At 37.3% G+C, this 16,391-nt stretch overlaps 2 protein-coding genes across 5 annotated transcripts in view; one reads left to right on the top strand and one right to left on the bottom strand.

Moving 5' to 3' along the window:
* DKK3 (dickkopf WNT signaling pathway inhibitor 3) overlaps window positions 1-4,623 on the top strand; it is a 69,082-nt gene extending 64,459 nt beyond the window's left edge. Inside the window, exon 8 of the mRNA XM_069091232.1 lies at window positions 4,499-4,623. Within this exon, the coding sequence (XP_068947333.1) occupies window positions 4,499-4,556 (58 nt within the window). The 3' untranslated portion in view covers window positions 4,557-4,623. The remainder of the gene's footprint in view (window positions 1-4,498) is intronic.
* Window positions 1,447-16,391, bottom strand: part of USP47 (ubiquitin specific peptidase 47) — a 109,605-nt gene continuing 94,660 nt past the window's right edge. For all 4 annotated transcript variants that reach the window (XM_069091228.1, XM_069091226.1, XM_069091227.1 and 1 more), the window contains 10 exons: window positions 15,380-15,499; window positions 10,425-11,202; window positions 6,827-7,002; window positions 6,561-6,641; window positions 5,651-5,766; window positions 5,125-5,243; window positions 4,132-4,262; window positions 3,602-3,649; window positions 3,386-3,516; window positions 1,447-2,923 (listed from right to left, as the gene is read on the bottom strand). In XM_069091228.1, the coding sequence (XP_068947329.1) occupies window positions 2,749-2,923; window positions 3,386-3,516; window positions 3,602-3,649; window positions 4,132-4,262; window positions 5,125-5,243; window positions 5,651-5,766; window positions 6,561-6,641; window positions 6,827-7,002; window positions 10,425-11,202; window positions 15,380-15,499 (1,875 nt within the window). In that variant the 3' untranslated portion in view covers window positions 1,447-2,748. The remainder of the gene's footprint in view (window positions 2,924-3,385; window positions 3,517-3,601; window positions 3,650-4,131; window positions 4,263-5,124; window positions 5,244-5,650; window positions 5,767-6,560; window positions 6,642-6,826; window positions 7,003-10,424; window positions 11,203-15,379; window positions 15,500-16,391) is intronic.

Below are 16,391 nucleotides of genomic sequence, written 5' to 3'. Positions count from 1 at the left end.
GCCCAGGTCCCACTCCTATCCCTATCCAATCATGTGGCCATTACCTTAAGGCCTTCAACTCCTTTCACCTTTCTTATTGTAGCTGCCTGTTTTCCTTCCAAATCATTATTCACATACCTGCCAAAATAATTTTCTGCAGAACACAAGACCAACCAGGTTAGTTCCCATGCTAAAAAATCTCCAGTGGCTCACTTTATTCCTCTAGGAATATACTACCCACATTGGAGCCTAGTGCATCCATCTATCATTCCAGCCATCATGCAATTTCCATTGAATGCTCAATATACCAGCGAAGCCATATTTGACATTCTATCTACTGATAGATCATCTCTGGAATATGCCATTACTTCTCACTTTATTTAAGGGTCAGTTCTATTGCCACCTCTTTCAAACCACTTTCCCTCATTTCTTTAGTTGCTACGTAAGGACTCTCCTTAAAGTTACCTTACTTCCTTTTTGAAAAAAAAAACAAAACAACTTATCTGTGTATATGGTATATCCTATTTTCTACTCTCTATGTGTGGTTCAAACTCTTTGAGGGCAGGAATTTGTCCAGGGTCAAAAAGCTGTTGGGTATTTTTGGCAGGACAAGGGGTTCATTTAATGTTTATTGAATTGAAATGTCACTCTCAAAATACTGTGCCCATGACAGTCCAAAAAATATACCAAACTGTTCAGAATACAGTGGGGCCTGTTTTATGTGACCTCGATGTGATATTTCCATGAATGCAAAGATTATGTAAATATTTTCGGAAGTTGTACCACTGTTGTTTCATTCTGTCAAGACTACCAAAGTCAGGGATGAATTCTGTGATCATGGAAGCAAGTGATGGCAACAAACCCACACTGGTGATGAAACCACCTCAGTTTCAGCATCAGTGAACTTGATGCTTGTCATGCCTGACTGAAAAAGCACTGATATGCTATGGGCCAAGCACTGCAATACTTCCCCTATTCACTCTTCATAAATGCAGGCAGGGAAGCCGTTTCCAGGCTCCCTCCTCCAGTACACTCTCATTTACAAAGCGCCTTCTCCCTACACAATACGGCCTGACTTCAGATGCCTGACTGTGACCCTGGACTTTGGAATTTTGTTGCTTTCTCTGACATCCTATAATTCTAAGTCATGTTGGACACCAACTTGAGGTTATTTGAGAAACAAATTTGGGTTCTCAAATTAAGATGGTAAGAAATTAATTCTTTAGATGATGTTCAATTCTGAAATATTAAAAGGGTAGTTAAAAGGTTAAGTCCTCCTTTTTGCTCAGATTATTTTAATTGCTTCCATCTTAGATGTACTATATTGAGTAAATTTAACCATTATTACCTCTTTTTTCAGAAACACAACACATTATTTTTCACAAAGCATGTATTTAGACAAAATTACATCCAACATCTACCCAGATTCTAAACCCACAAAAGTTTAATAACTAAAATAACACAACAGAATGAACAAATGTTTTATTGGCATGTTCATTGTTGTAAACAGCATCTGGCATGAAAAAAGTTTTACCAAAACCTTTTACTGATTTTATAAATTAGATGGCATTTCCAAAAGTTGTATATAACTGTTTTCATTGATATTTTTATTTAGCAAAGCGAAAACTTGCTGATTCTATAGTCTTCGCAATGAATTCATGTTGACTGTATCTGTCTTGTATGATGACCTAATCTTATTAGCAAAATTATTTTGTAAGATTTTAAGACATTTCCAAAAGTTAAACTACACGTTACTATAAATCAACTCCAAAAATTAAAGTGTGACTTACAAGGGTTCTAGAAGATTCAAACTTGGAGTCTTCAAAAATGAAATGTACAAAAAAGGCAGCTGAATAGAAAAGCCTCATTAACAAAGAAAAAGAAAATCCTACAGGACCCAGCATTGTGAAACCTAACTGAGAATTAAATTTAAATATGCTGCAATACTTTCAAATGTACACAGTGAAAAATGGTGTGGGAAAAGACTAGCCACGGTAAGTATCTGAACTGCAATTCTGATAACTGAAAGGGCAAATTTTATTTACAATGTTGGATGAAATAGTGAAATTCTCTTCTACATCTGAAACCTAACAAAATTCAGTCACAGTTACAATACTGTAGTAAACTGAGTCATCACCTGCTGGGAACTTTCTAAAGGGAACTTTTTGATGTTATTTTGAGAATAATGTTCCTAATACTTAAAAACAAAAACAACACCCCAAAACAAGCAAGCAAACAGAACACCTTCACACTTCTTACTGTTAACAGCTGGTTCTGATAATGATTCCATTGTGTCTTCAGCTCCTATGTTTGCTGTTTTTTGTGAGTTAACACAAGTTGCATTTATTTCCGAATTGTCAATGAGGTAATGTGTGTATCAGTGAAACAAAGAAAATCATTCATTCATTCATGGCCTTTGCACAGCTTTTATTATTAAGCTATGAATGTCCTGTTGGAGGCTAGTTTTACTAGCTACTATGTGCACATTTTTGTCCTCATAAATGTTCACGCATTTCCCCCCGCCCCCTTCCTAGTTATATTTGCACGTCCCTTTTAGCTTTACAGTACATCTGACTCTAGTGCACAACATGATTCCAAGTTCGATCAGTGACCCGCTGGCCACTGAGCTTCTGATTGGCCAACAGCATCCCAATCAGTGCTGGTGACATTACTTTACCCCTAGTTCGGCCATAATGGCACTACACAGTAGTAGCAAACCTTCCAATTAAAACAAAAAAATCCCCCAGGGAAAATGCTACACTAGAAGAATCAGTCTTGAGTCAAATCTTTATTTGGTGCTCCGTCCAGATAAATTTTTAGTGCTTTTTCTTTACGAGGAGAGTAGGTTACACGATGTCCAGTTTTCTGGAGTCGGCTGCTTTCCTTTTTCATCAGTTCATTTCTTTGTTCATCTGTCAATTCCATTATTTCTTCAGTTTTATCCCTAAATTGAAATGATTACATCTGTTAAAATTAATTCTTCAACATTTTATGAGGGGGGAAAAACTGCACTGGTTTGTACAATGTTGATAAACTGAAAAACAATAAACTAGCGAAATCTTCAGCAAGATGAAAAACCAAATACTTCCTTTACCACCATTCCACTAACAACCCCCCCCCCCCTTCAGCCTTTTACCATTACTCCTTACCTTATTTAACCAGGAAATGCTAGGATTCCTGTCAGAAGTCAAAGCATCAGTCACTGATGTAGTTATAAAGTATGACACACAGGCTCCCTAACTATCTATAAAAAACAGTCTAGAAGGGTATAATTAAAATCTGCCTTAAGCAAATAGTTAACAGAGACAGTTATCCACATTAACCTGGACTTGGTTTTTAAAATATAATTATAACAAAAGGTAGTCTGCCTGCCTACTGTAGTCAACAAGTATACCATCAACATTACCTATAAAATATCACTGCGCCATCATCACAGATATAAAGGGGCCACACATTCAATGTAGAAACTTTAGGATTCCAATCCAACTCTTGGTGAATTTCTAGGACAGATATGTCACAGGGAAACGTTCCTCTGCCCTGAAGAAGAGAACATATTCCATGAATATGTCAGCCCAGTAGACATGTTGGCACTCAGGCATATTACATACATCACTGATCTCACCTTTGCAAATTCAATATCTTCTAAAGGTATCCCACTGATTTCGCAGAGCTGGGGAAAAAAAAAAGTAAACCAAAACCACAATCAAACACGTTTGCAATGGCTTATTTTTCTCAGTTTTGAAGATAAAATCCCTCCTCCCCCAATGTATACAATAGATTAAAATTCAAAGTGAAAAAGTATGTGCTGTGTATAAGACACCACTGTACTTATTTGTTCTCGTTTTACCTGTTCTTTGCCTTCTGACCAGTCTGAAAATCAGAGAGGATTGATTAAAAATAAGTCAGATGACTCATTAAGTTCATCTGTTGGTGGCAGCGGGTAAAAAGCCTTTCCAAGTATTAGCTGCCCCACAACCACAAAAGAAATACATGACCAAGTTAAAATTGGGACTATTATTAGGTGCTTTCAATATTCCAACTCAAGAGATTGTTTCTGAAAAGTTCTTTAGCTCTAAAAACTAACAAAATCATGCCATCCAAAGGAAGAAAGAAAATATTCAGACGATTGAATGACAGACAATGGAAATTCACCTTCTCTCTCAGCTCATCAACGCTACTGCTTTCCAACACCACCTCCTGGAAAGGGTCCAGTTTCATCTCTGATGGTCTCCACCGCCTTGACAGCACAGCCAGTTGTGACATGGATTTCATCTTCTCCACCCCTAAGAAATTCAAAATTAAGAATTTATCTTCTTTATAAAGAATAAGACATTCAGAACAGATACTGAATGTGTTTTTTTTTTTTAATTCAGGCAGTTATTGTCACTTGTACAATGACTATGGGGGGTGGGGGTGGTAAAAAGGAAACAAGGGTTAATAGTACATCCAGGCTGATGGAAATGCTGTCAGCCCTTTGCCCTTCCCCTGGTCAGTAACATATTCTTTTGTTTCCTTCCAGGGTTGGTTATGCCACCTCTTCTATGGGGCCCTGCCAGACTACTGTCATTCACAGCTAGGATTCATATTATAAATCCTACTGAACTTTGGTTATTTTCCCCTTAACTAAAATGTAAACCAGGAGGGTGGAGACCACATTCTTCCCACCCTATAGCACAGGGTGAGAATACATAAGAAATGCTAATTAAAACACCAAACAACCACTTCCCTGGTAATTCTCAGGTCCTGAGGCCTGACACTGCTTTTTAGCACAGATCACGGAAGAGGAGGGGTGGGGTGAAGGAGAGCTGCCCTCAGTCAGAGGGACCTTGGACACAGTCTGCCTGTGTGGCCCAATAGGAGCTGATCTACACAGGCAGAGGTGGCTCCTTACCGGGCTCCCTCTACTGCAGAATCACAGCTCTAGTCAGAAAAATAAAGTCATTTCTGTCAAACATATTCTTTAGATCTGATTGTTTTTAAAGAAGAAAATCCATTTTTTTTCCTCAAAAAGTTAATACTTAATGTAATGCATTAAATATGTCTATATCACTTGCTGCCTATTTATTGTCTAATCAAAACTTCAGTTTTAATTAGTTTCTAAATAGTTCTAAAGACAATGATTTCCTGCTAATGTATTGATAATACCATCAAGAGCTTCAAGGAAAACCTCCCAGTTGCTGGAAATATTAATATCCTCTTCATAGACATGATAATCCAAAAAGACTGTGCCAGGATTCTTCCATGTTTTTTTTCTTAGACGAAACCTATAAAAGCGTTTAGACATATTAAACTTCTCTCTCTTCAAAGTTTTTACCTTAAAAAACTGATGTAATACCTAGGAGAAATGTTCACTGAAGAAGTGAAAAGACACGGTTACAGGAAAGGTGTATTGAAAACCCCTAACACTTGCCTTTGAGGCCTTAGTGTGCCTTCACACAGATCACTGCTGTAAGGGTCATCACAGCCCAAAACCATCCTCCTCATGTTACAGGGAGGAAACTAGCCTCCTCACAGCCGCTAGTCCTTGTTAAATAAAATGGAAGCACTACAATTCTGAACAGCACAGGGAATATTGAACTTGTTTGGCTGGGATGAAAACTGGAAATGGTTAATCTATGCGTCCATTCTCCTTTAAACCATGACAGCTGAGGAGTGTGCAGATGTCCTTTACCTGTCAATGCTGAGTTCCAGCCCACACTGCTCCCTGAGTTGGGGGAGGAGCTCTTCTTTAGACTGTCGAACAGTCATGCCCTTTGCAAAAACTGCATCAAGCAGAAACCTACAGGGCTGTAAATGCAAAACAACTGGTGAGTGTCAGAATTCCTTCAAATACAGAGCTGCGGCATTCAACTGTGCTATGTTATACCTGTATACTGAAAATGAAAAGAACAATTGGAAGGAAACATGCTGAGAAGACTCAAAGTATACTTAACACAAAACATACAAACTAGGAACCCACAGCAATCTGAGAGGAAATCAGCAAGGCAACGGCAGCTTTGGGATATGCCTTCTATTGCTGTACCACACTTTTATTTCTCTTATACTATTTTACTTTTCATGTCTCTGCCTTATTTTCCCAGATGACGGTCCCCTTAAGCAGGGATTTTGTCTTTCCAATTCTTTTTGATCTCCCACAGTACCTAAAATATTTGTTCATTATTTAGGAACTGAGATTCAATTAAGATAAACATTTAGTATGAGGAAAAAATTTAAAAGCAGATCATGTGAGTCTTCTTACTGTGAAATCCCTTTTCCACAGAATCCCTGCTCGCCTTAGATAGTCAAAAGGTTTTGGACAGATCAAAAGTAGCTTTTTCTCAAGAGAAGATGGGGGGACCCCAAGACCTAGAATTTAAAACTAATAGTAAAATCCTTTCTCTATCAAAGTCCTATGTTCAGATGAAGACTTCATTTTGATCACAACTTAGGAAGCTATGGTCTAAGGCATAGAAAGGCTGCTATCTGCTATGGAGACAGTAGCCACATCAATGAAATCACATATTGTCTGAAGTACTAAATTGTTTGAAGTTTCAAAATCATAAGAAGTTCTCTTGCTATGATTTCAAAGAGATGTTCCTTACCTCTTGCTCATTTACTAAAAGCTGGTACACTTTAACTCGGTATTCTCCCTTCTTCAGTGCTCTCCCCAATCTAATTGTAATCTACAAGTAAGAAACAACATCTGTCAGATGTAGAGTAACAAAGACAATGGAAACTGGTTACATGCTGCCAAGACAGCAAAAATACATTTTCAAGGTCCTCAACTTCACTTGATAAGGAAATGAGCAAATGATGCTCTCAAATCAACCACTCAAATCTGGCTCTAGTAATAACTATTTCCATTAACCTTGTTGTCATCTGAAAATGATGAAAGTGTTTCATTCAGTCGGACACTCTCAAACTCCTGATTGCTGGCATAGACTCGAAAAACTTTGAAGTGAGAAGACAAAACTCCAACGAAGGGTTCCAAATGTTGTTTGAAGGCAGCCAGTGTAATTCTTTTATCAACATGCACCATCAACCCTAAGCAAAAATAATATTTTTAAAAAGTCTAACAGCATAAATGCCGCAATAAATAAAACATTTGTGCATTTTAAGCAGAAAAGAGCTGAATTTCATTCATGCGATCAATATTCAGGTACTATATAGTACTTTACTTAGATAAAAGAAAGCACAACACAGAATAAAATCCAAATACTTGTTTTAACTGTTCTAAAAGAAATCCTAATAAAATGAAACCTTTGAGAGATGTGTTCAGTATTGATTTCTATGAAGAACTAGGAAAGCCAGTTTCCTGAGTTTTCCTAGTAATTTCTGGTAAATAATGAGGAAATAATATGACACATATACTAAAATATTAAAATTCTTAAAATATTACCTGCTCATTAACTCCTACAACAGTACACCTGGAAGACACTTAAAAAAAATCACCTCTGTCCTCCACTAAAATATAGTTTGTTTTTTAATACAGTTGGATGTCAAAGGGAAAAAGTACATACAGGTACATAAAACATCAGTGATTTAATTTCAAGAAAAACTACTCGCATAAGTCTTGCTGTAGTTATCTTATACAAGCTCTTTGTTTACTACCAATTTTTTTCTAAACTGTGGGGGTGGGATCTTTTAGGAATATCATCCCAATTTATGGTATACTTCTATTATTCCAACAAAAAGCAAAAACTGAATATTGCTTACTTTAATTCACCATTACTGTTATAAAAAAAAAACAACACAGCATTACTGTACATTTCTTCTCCTACCACTCAGCAAAAACCATAGTACTATATTTTTCTAGAAAGCAGTAATCACTATACAGTTTCAATGTTGTAAAGGCCCATTTTGTGGGAGGGTACAATTTGTTCTCCATGATATTAACTGTAAAAATTCAGAGATATGCAGCCTAATAGCTCTGGCTTGCCTTAATTCATACAAGAATCATTTATTAAATGCCTTGGACCATGTAACTACCACCCATGAAGTGATATGCAAAGTTCCCTTCTCAAATTGCTATTTTTAGACAACGGAGTCTAGGCCCATGAACTTACTATACATGTACTGCTGTCCTAGCTTCTATCTGTCTCTGTTCAAGTTCAAGTTGTGCCAACCCAGTAACTGGTTCATATAAACTCTATTGAGAGAGGCTGTAAACTCTTAAGAAGAAGGACCATTTCTTGTACTGTGTGAAGCATCCAGCATGGTGCTTTATAAAGATGCTAAATAAGGATCTGTTAATCCATACATTTCATGATTTATAGACACTGATCTTATTCCCTCGCTTAGTCTTCAACTTTCCAGGCTAAAAAGGCCATCACACTATTTCAGCTCCTAATGCCTGGAACATTTGAGTTGTTCCTTCCTAATGCCTATATGTTTTGGTCTCCACACTCAAAAAATGTAAGAAACATTTGTAGTGTAGAGGCAATATGGCTTTTTTACACAGGTAGAAAAGTTTCCATTTTTTTTTTTCAATCTTTTGTCCTCAGTTTTCAGGAAAAGGTCTGTGATGACCAATACATTTCCTAGTTCACATGTGAAGGTCAAGAGTTTATTTTTCAACAAATATTATTTGGATTATTGATCTCTCAAATGAATCACTTTACACTTGCCTGGACAAAAACCTATCTACAACTCTTCCACTCAGTCGCATGATCTTGTGAAACGTTCCTGCAGCTTTGGGTCATTGGTTTCATATTTCACAACCCAGGACTCAAAAGTTATCTGCCAATTTGCAGATTTCCTAGGAATCTATTTTAAAATTATTTACAAAACTGTGATAAACTAGATTGAGCCACACTCACTGAAAAGACCTTATTATTCGCGGTTTTCTTTTCAGAGACATTTGTATTTATCTCTAAATTGTGTTTGTTGTCTCTAAACTCTGTGGCAAAAAAATTTGTTATGGGAAGTCTTTAACAAAAAAATCAAGTAGCAATTAAATCAATCACTGTAAATAATGCCTCATCAACATCACTATTCCTCACTTAGATAATTTTTGAGTCATTTTGTCAGGTATGGCTTTCCTTCCTAGAAATAATGCTGATGTGACCCTATCCAGGCACCTAAAAATTCTTTATGAAAGTTTCTCTGAACTTTCCCAGAACAGACATTTGATTCCTTAGTTTTAGGGAACCTGTTGGAAACTCCCTTAGATTATACTGGTAATTTGCTAACTGAAATATTGCTACTTGTAACCACTAGTTACAACCTTTACCTGATAAGGAAGTGATTTGCCCTCAAGTCTTGGGTATGAGTGAATGTGTCCATGTTGGGTAGGGGAAAGGAGTGTTAGTGAAAGAGGGGTACACTTCAGGGAAAATGAATGTGATTCTACCTCACAAGTCATCCCCACAGGGTACAAGGAAGTGAAATATGTGTAGTGAAACCCATCTGATTTCTCTAGCTCTGTATTTTCATCAAGTTTCTTCAAAATTCTTGGTTAGAGGACATCAGGTTCTAATACGGGCTACACATAGTTTTGTCAATTAGCTTAGAACAAAGGGTTATTAACTTTTTTTGTATCATGTCCCTCACAACCCTACCTACTTTATACCCCTGAACCCCTGTGGTAGTCTGGCAAATCCCATGGATCCTTCTCAAAATAATGTTTTTTAGATGTATAAAATAAAATATTTAAGATTACCAAAAAAATCCAATTATATTGAAATACAGTGACCAAAACTTAAACAAAAAACCAAGCTCACAAACCACAGGTTAAGAACCACTGCTTTAGAACATTGTGTACTGTCTATTATTTGGTCTAATGCCTTTGACTCTCCTTAACATCCTCCTCAGTAAAGACTGAGACAAACATCTGATTTCTTATTTCGGTATTTTTTCTATCCTCAGATGTCTTATACATTGTGATCACAACTAATTGTCAGAAAGACTTTTATTCTGACGTATTTAAAAAATCTATTATTATTGCCAAGTAGGGTATATCTTAGTTGTGTGCAAACTTTTCCTTAGCAAAATGAAAAAATCTTTTTTTTTAAATTTCACTTTTCCAGCTATTCATGAAGGCACTTTCTTTTCTTTCCCACAACAGGGTAATTAAAAAAATTAGAATACTTTACTGCTGGATTTTTGAATATGACATAGTTCTTCAACAGTCTCCATGCTTCCTATTTCCCCCTAACCAAAACCTTCATTTACCACAATTCCCTTTTCTAAAATACACAATAGTTTTAACCTCTTTTGCCAGAAAGGCTGAAAGTGTTGCATTTCTTTTATATGTTGTCTGTATATAAACTCACCAACTTAATTTTACCAAGAAAATTATAACAAAAGCTATAAAGGGCAAGGTTTTACAACCCTGCATAAACTTCATGGCTTTCACAAATGGATTTAAAAGTGAATGTAACGGACTCTTAGTTTAGTTAAAGATTGCAATATTAAGTTAAGATGAACATGGGCACTGACTTGTGAAGCTTTAAAGGATTACATACATTTATGTCCTTCCCCAGAACCTTCATCTGCAGCGTAGGACTCTGCTTTGAAATACATGTACTGTGTCTCTCCCCTGCTCTTGCCACTTTCATCATATTCGCTGTCAGTGCCAGAGTCTTCTTCGGCTGTATCCCAGGTCTCTTTTTTCCCTTCATTTGCCTTAGATCTTCTACTACTTGTGATACTATGAGAGTCGAGTCCATTAGCCAAAGGGACTGGGGCACTGTCTGCATTGCACAAAGTGTCACTACTGTGACTGGAACTAAGAATATCACTGTCCACGGAGCTTGTGCTCCTGTCATTGTTCACATCAGAGTCTGACCGCTCTTCAGACTGTACATTTTCTGGATCAGAAGTCTGCATCTGTGGTTCAAGTTCTCTGTTATCTACTGATCCTGAAGAGTCTCTCTCATTTAGAGGAGATTCAATGTTCTCAAAGTCACTTGTCTCTGTGCTCTTGCTGCTGTCTCCATTATCTCCGTCTTGTTGCTGCTGCAGGGACAAGCTTTTAAGCTTCTCAGTACTTTCTTCTAAGATCGCCTCTACAGACTTGAGACTCCCCAGAGGTCCTTTACCTCTTTCACAAGCATCATCTACATGGCGAGAATCTCCACCAGCTTTCTGGTATGCTGTCCTTTTAGAATGAGATCCTGGAGATTGTTCAGGTAATAAAACAAACAGTCTGATTGTATTGGCGTGTCTATCCAGCAGTTTCCACAAATGAGAATCTGTAAAGGCCATCTGGCGATCCAAAGACTCAGAACTTTCAACAAATATCTAAACATTAAGGCAGAGAGTTCCGTTACATCATTGTAATTTTGGTTCTCAGATATCATGAGAGTTATAGTATTCAAACAGAGGGACATATATTGAATTAAAAAAAATTGTTAAAGGAAATCAATTAATTAGGTTTTAAGACATTTAAGTTTAAATGTTTAAGTCAGTACATGAGATTGTTGCAAAGACTGAGAACTTCGCAGAATTATTCTCATTAGTAAATCTCTTATGTTTAACATTCTACGGCTTAGGAAAACATATCCTAAACCTTACAGCCATATTAGATCTGAAAAATTTAGTAACAGTGTGCTGCCCTTGGTAGACAAAGACAGTGCTGTCAGGAGGACAGTGAGTAACATATATATCCATACATCTCTGAAACAGATGGCTAATTATAGTGGTACTGCCTCTGCCAGTAAGAAAGATTTTCCTCACTGCAAAGTGAACTGACTTGTCTGGAAACAGAATTTGCAATGTGGACCTCACCAGTGTCATGTTTCTACTCCATTATTTCTTAACCAGTGAAAGGAACACTTTGTATTATTAAGTCCTTGAAATGACACAAAAGCCTGGGTTTCTTCATTATCTTTGCTCATTTTAAACCAGGCTAATGGCAGTGATGGTAATCATGGTGGGAAAGGAAAGAAGGATGGCATTTTATATATGTACATAAAAAAGTAACGGGAATGATAAATGAATAGACCAATAAATGTAGCAAGGTCACAAGTGTGTACAGATTTAAAAAGTTTAGGAGCTAATGCTTTCATCATGTGAGCTAAAAATGGACATACTAAGAAGGTTAAACTTAGAAATGGAACAGTTTAATACATAATAATGGAAACATTTTAATACTGTGGGCAAAAAACATTTCCAGGCTTCAGTTTTCTTATCTGTAAAATGAAGGGATTAAATTAGAAGCTTTCTAAGACTCCTCCAGCCTCTAACAATTTATAAAATGCTACAAAAGAGAGACAACAATTAAGTTCACACTGGCATCTGTCTATAAATTTTATAAAGGAGATATCAATACAGATAAAATATTCTAAAGTAGAAAGAGTATAAAAGTATTGTGCCTTCCAGGTGGGCAGCTAGGAGGCACAGTGGATGGAGCATGGGGCTTCCTGAATTCACTTCTGACCTCAGACACTGTGACTAGCTGTGTGACCCTGGACGTGTCACTTAATCCTGTTTGTCTCAGTTTCCCTCATCTGTAAAATGAGCTGGAGAAGGAAATGATAAACCACTCTGGTATCTTTGCCAAAATAACCCCAAATGGGGTCATGAAGAATCAGACACAAATGAATAACAATAACAATAAAAATTGTGACTTCCCCATTCCTCAAAATGTACCATTTCATGCTGTGCTTTCTCAGTAGATTATTACACCAAAGCTTCATCTGGATCTAGTTAATACTATTACATCACTGAGTTTTAGCAAACCATGGACCTCTCCTCTTGTATTTATGGTAAAGGGGCTAAAAATCAGATATGTTCTATTAAACTATTACTAAAAGCAGATTTGGAATTTCAATTTTTACAATAAAATAACTATTACGCAGCATTATTTATATTTTGTTTGGATGCTTAACTTTAAGGCTGTACAGTACTGTATATTTTTGATACCAGAATCAATATAAGCCAAAGCTAAAAAACAAAACTAAAAATGCACATATAAAGGCAAAAGGCCATCGAAGTGTGTCATCAGGAACATTGATGTTAAAACCCAGTGACGTGACTACTAGGCCTCTGCCTCCAAGAAAGGAAAAGGGTTCATGTGTAAAAATCTATTTATAGTAGCACTTTTCATAGGTAGCAAAACCCTGGAAATTCAGGGCCATCTAGTGGTACCTATCACTTTAATACATGTAATGTATCATTGCACCATGACAAAAGGGGTGGTTTCAGAAGTACTTGGGAAGATGTAGAAACTGATTCAGTGTGGTAAGCAAAACCAGGATAACAATTTTACAGAATAACAACATCCTTATAAAGAAAAAACTAGTATGTAGGATCAATGTAGTGATCAACCACGATGATGGAAGACCAATGAAGAAGCCTATTACTCACAAACTCAGAGGCTGAGTGATTGACTAGAGATGAAGAATGAGACATGTTTTTAGACACAAAGTAGGAATTTTTTTTTTTACTTTACCTTACAGATTTGTTCCTTTTTTTCTTTGCATTTTTTTTGAGGGGAAAGGGAAGGGATAAAGAAAATAATACAACAATAACAGATAATGTTTACATAGTGCTTAAAAGCTATGTGCCAGGCACTGTGCTAAGAGCTCTTTACAAGCATGATCTCATTTGATCCTCACAACAACCCTGGAAGGGAGATGCTATTCATTTTACAAGTGAGGGAACTGAGCTAGGCAGAGGCTGAGTGACTTGCCTAGGGTCACAAAATTAGTAAGTATCAGAGGCCATATTTAAACTCAGGTTGTCCTGACTGCCAGGCCCATCACTCAGAAGTGTAGGGGCAGAAGAAGAGAGTTGAGATAGGGTTCTCCTCCCTCCTCTTCCTCCCCCCAAAGAAGGAATCAGACAAGCAGTACAGCTTTGAAAGTTACATGCTATATTTATCACTTACTTAAAAGTTAAAAGCAAATTCTATGTAACAGAGATTCAGTTTCGTGTATAAGCCTTTCCTTCTGTTCTACAATGTATAGGGAGAGGTTTACTTTATTTGGTGTTTTAAGTTCAGAACAGAAATAAAATAAAGTTTAAAAAAAATACAGACTCCTATTTCTCACTGTTGCCCTCCCTCTCATCTGATGAAGATCCTGGCTGTAGCTTGCTTTATTTCAAAATATTTTTCTGGGTCTGGAAAAGGAGAAAAAGAGGCAACTCCAGTAGTAGCATGGCAAGCAAAACTTAACTTCTGGCATGGAGTGAGGTGGTAAAACGCAGTACAGTAAAAGACAGCATGGTTGCTAGAGAGCTGGCCTCAGTGAGAAAGACTTGTGTTCGAGTCTTGCCTTGTACGAGCCTGGTCAAGACATTCAAGAACTCAGTACCCCTGAGCAACTCTTCATGACATGAAGGGGAAGAACAGCTGCTAATCTGCATTGGTGGATGGTGTTCTCTACACTGATGATGTTCTCTATCTGGGCCCACTCCCCCCACTCCAAAAAGGTGCAACCTTATTTGGAAATTAAAAGGCCCAGCAGCCCTAGTTGCTGAGAAGGGCATATTGATCACTGAAAGTCAGAGAACAGTGAAAATGATTAAGAGTCAGAAGGTCTGAATAAGACATTGAAGTAAAGAGAGGCAAATGAATGAGATTAGAAAAAAAATCAAGAAGAAAAATGTAAAGCATCCTCTTTGAGGATGTGAAAGAGATAGAACAAACCAATGAGAGTGGGCTTCAATCTGGATTAAAATGGTAATTATTGGAAAGCATAAATCCAAAGAAGAAAAGATCATTAACTTTCACTCCATTCTTTTAATGGGGAGAGGGGAAAACAACTCAGTAAGCTCAAGCCTTTGTGAAGGATTCCCCTCTACGTAAGGCTTTTCGCTCTGAAGAACTTGATAGTGTGAGTCCAAGCAGGGCTCTGTCCCTGAGGCCCTTCCCCACCCTCCCCCCCAAGTCCCATAAAGGGCTTGGGCTGATTATGGGACAGGGTTTAACAATGGTCAAATACAGAAGAGGGAAGTGTCAATATGTGAGTAAACAAATATTACATAAAGAAAGTGGGATATGATTTATCTTGTAGAAAGAATGGGCCTGGTCAAGGGAGAGAAAAGAAGGAGGGCATTCCAAAGGGCATAGTATGCACAAAAAGATGGAGGCAGAAGTGCAAACATGGTATGGATGGGGCTGTGGGAAGACCAACCTGGCTGGAATCAAGCTTGGGAAGCAGGGTGAGAAGGGAGGTTCAAGAGTTTGCATTTCTATTTGGATTAAATGGGACTAATGTAGGAGGCAATGGGGCAGAAAGTCAGGCTTTGACTCAGAAAGGCTTGGGCTTAAGTACCACTTCTGACTTGTCTCTGTAGCACCGGGCAAGTGACTTAACTCCTCTACGAAAATCTCTCAGATGAAAAGTTCCAAACAGTTACACTGGTAGAGGGAATTTCCTCACTAGGCATTTCTTATACCCATGAAATCACAGGTTCAGAGAAAAAAAAAGAAAAAGAAAAAAACCGTAGGAAAGAGTCATTAGAGACACACCTTGTTACTTCTAAAGAAGCCTTCTGCCTTCAGCGTTTTACTGGGCACATTGAGAAGACGCAGGTCATTGTAGCAGCGTTCCAGAACTATTCTCATTGTTTCAGCAGGCAGATGTATAGTCTATAAAGGAATCATAATGATAGAAGAGTACTTTTATTTTGCAAGAAACTATAATTCAGAGTTGGACAATAAAATGACATTGAACTTTTTTCAATGGCTTAATATGAAGGTAACTAGCTGCAGTTAAAATATATAATGAAGTTAAAATATATAAGCTCAATATAAATAATCTTACTAATCCCAATTGTTTAAACTATGCTGCTCATTAGGAGCTCAGAGGAACACTTGCAAAGTAATGCTATAACAAAAATCTGGACGTAAAAATGATTCACTTTAAAAGTCACTTTAATTTTACTTTAAGGGATTAGAGAAGAGATCTCAAAACTGAAAAATTTACCTTCTTATGGCTGGCACATAACTATCAGTTCTATGTGTAATTAAACTGCTTTTCTTTATATTGTAACCAATCAATAACATTCTGATAACTCATAATAAAGCTCAAATCAGACAGAAGAAGAGTAAATTTTGTCCAACAAACACATTTGTTTCCCATCATGTCTATGAAAACGACTGAGGGAATTTTCCCTCAATTCCTGACCGTAGTCTCATAAAAAGTCCAATACAATTATACGGTTAAAGGTACAAAACAGTGGTTGGCTGGTAAAGAAATTGTCCATCTCCAGTTGCAGTTTCCAGTAACAGAAAGGAATAGAGACGGGGCTATTTTTTTGCCTCTACTCCCTCACAGAAAATATAAACTAAGAAACCCGCTCACACAACAAAGAGGCACAGGGGAGGAGCCTGCATAAGGTAGTACTGGTTTTTCAGTGCGCTGACACGGAGCTGCCCCTTCTTGTGCCTCCTCCCAATCAGCCGGCAAGCTTTAAAGTCTTGAATATGTTCGGACACACACACACACACACACACACACACACACACACACACACACACA

The sequence above is a fragment of the Petaurus breviceps genome, unplaced genomic scaffold (assembly GCF_028583685.1).
Source record: "Petaurus breviceps papuanus isolate PSGF00001 unplaced genomic scaffold, PetGlider_PUasm1.0 188, whole genome shotgun sequence".
NCBI classification, from domain to species: Eukaryota; Metazoa; Chordata; class Mammalia; order Diprotodontia; family Petauridae; genus Petaurus; species Petaurus breviceps.
Note: the sequence above shows the minus strand (reverse complement) of the source record. Positions and strands in the feature narration are given on the sequence as shown.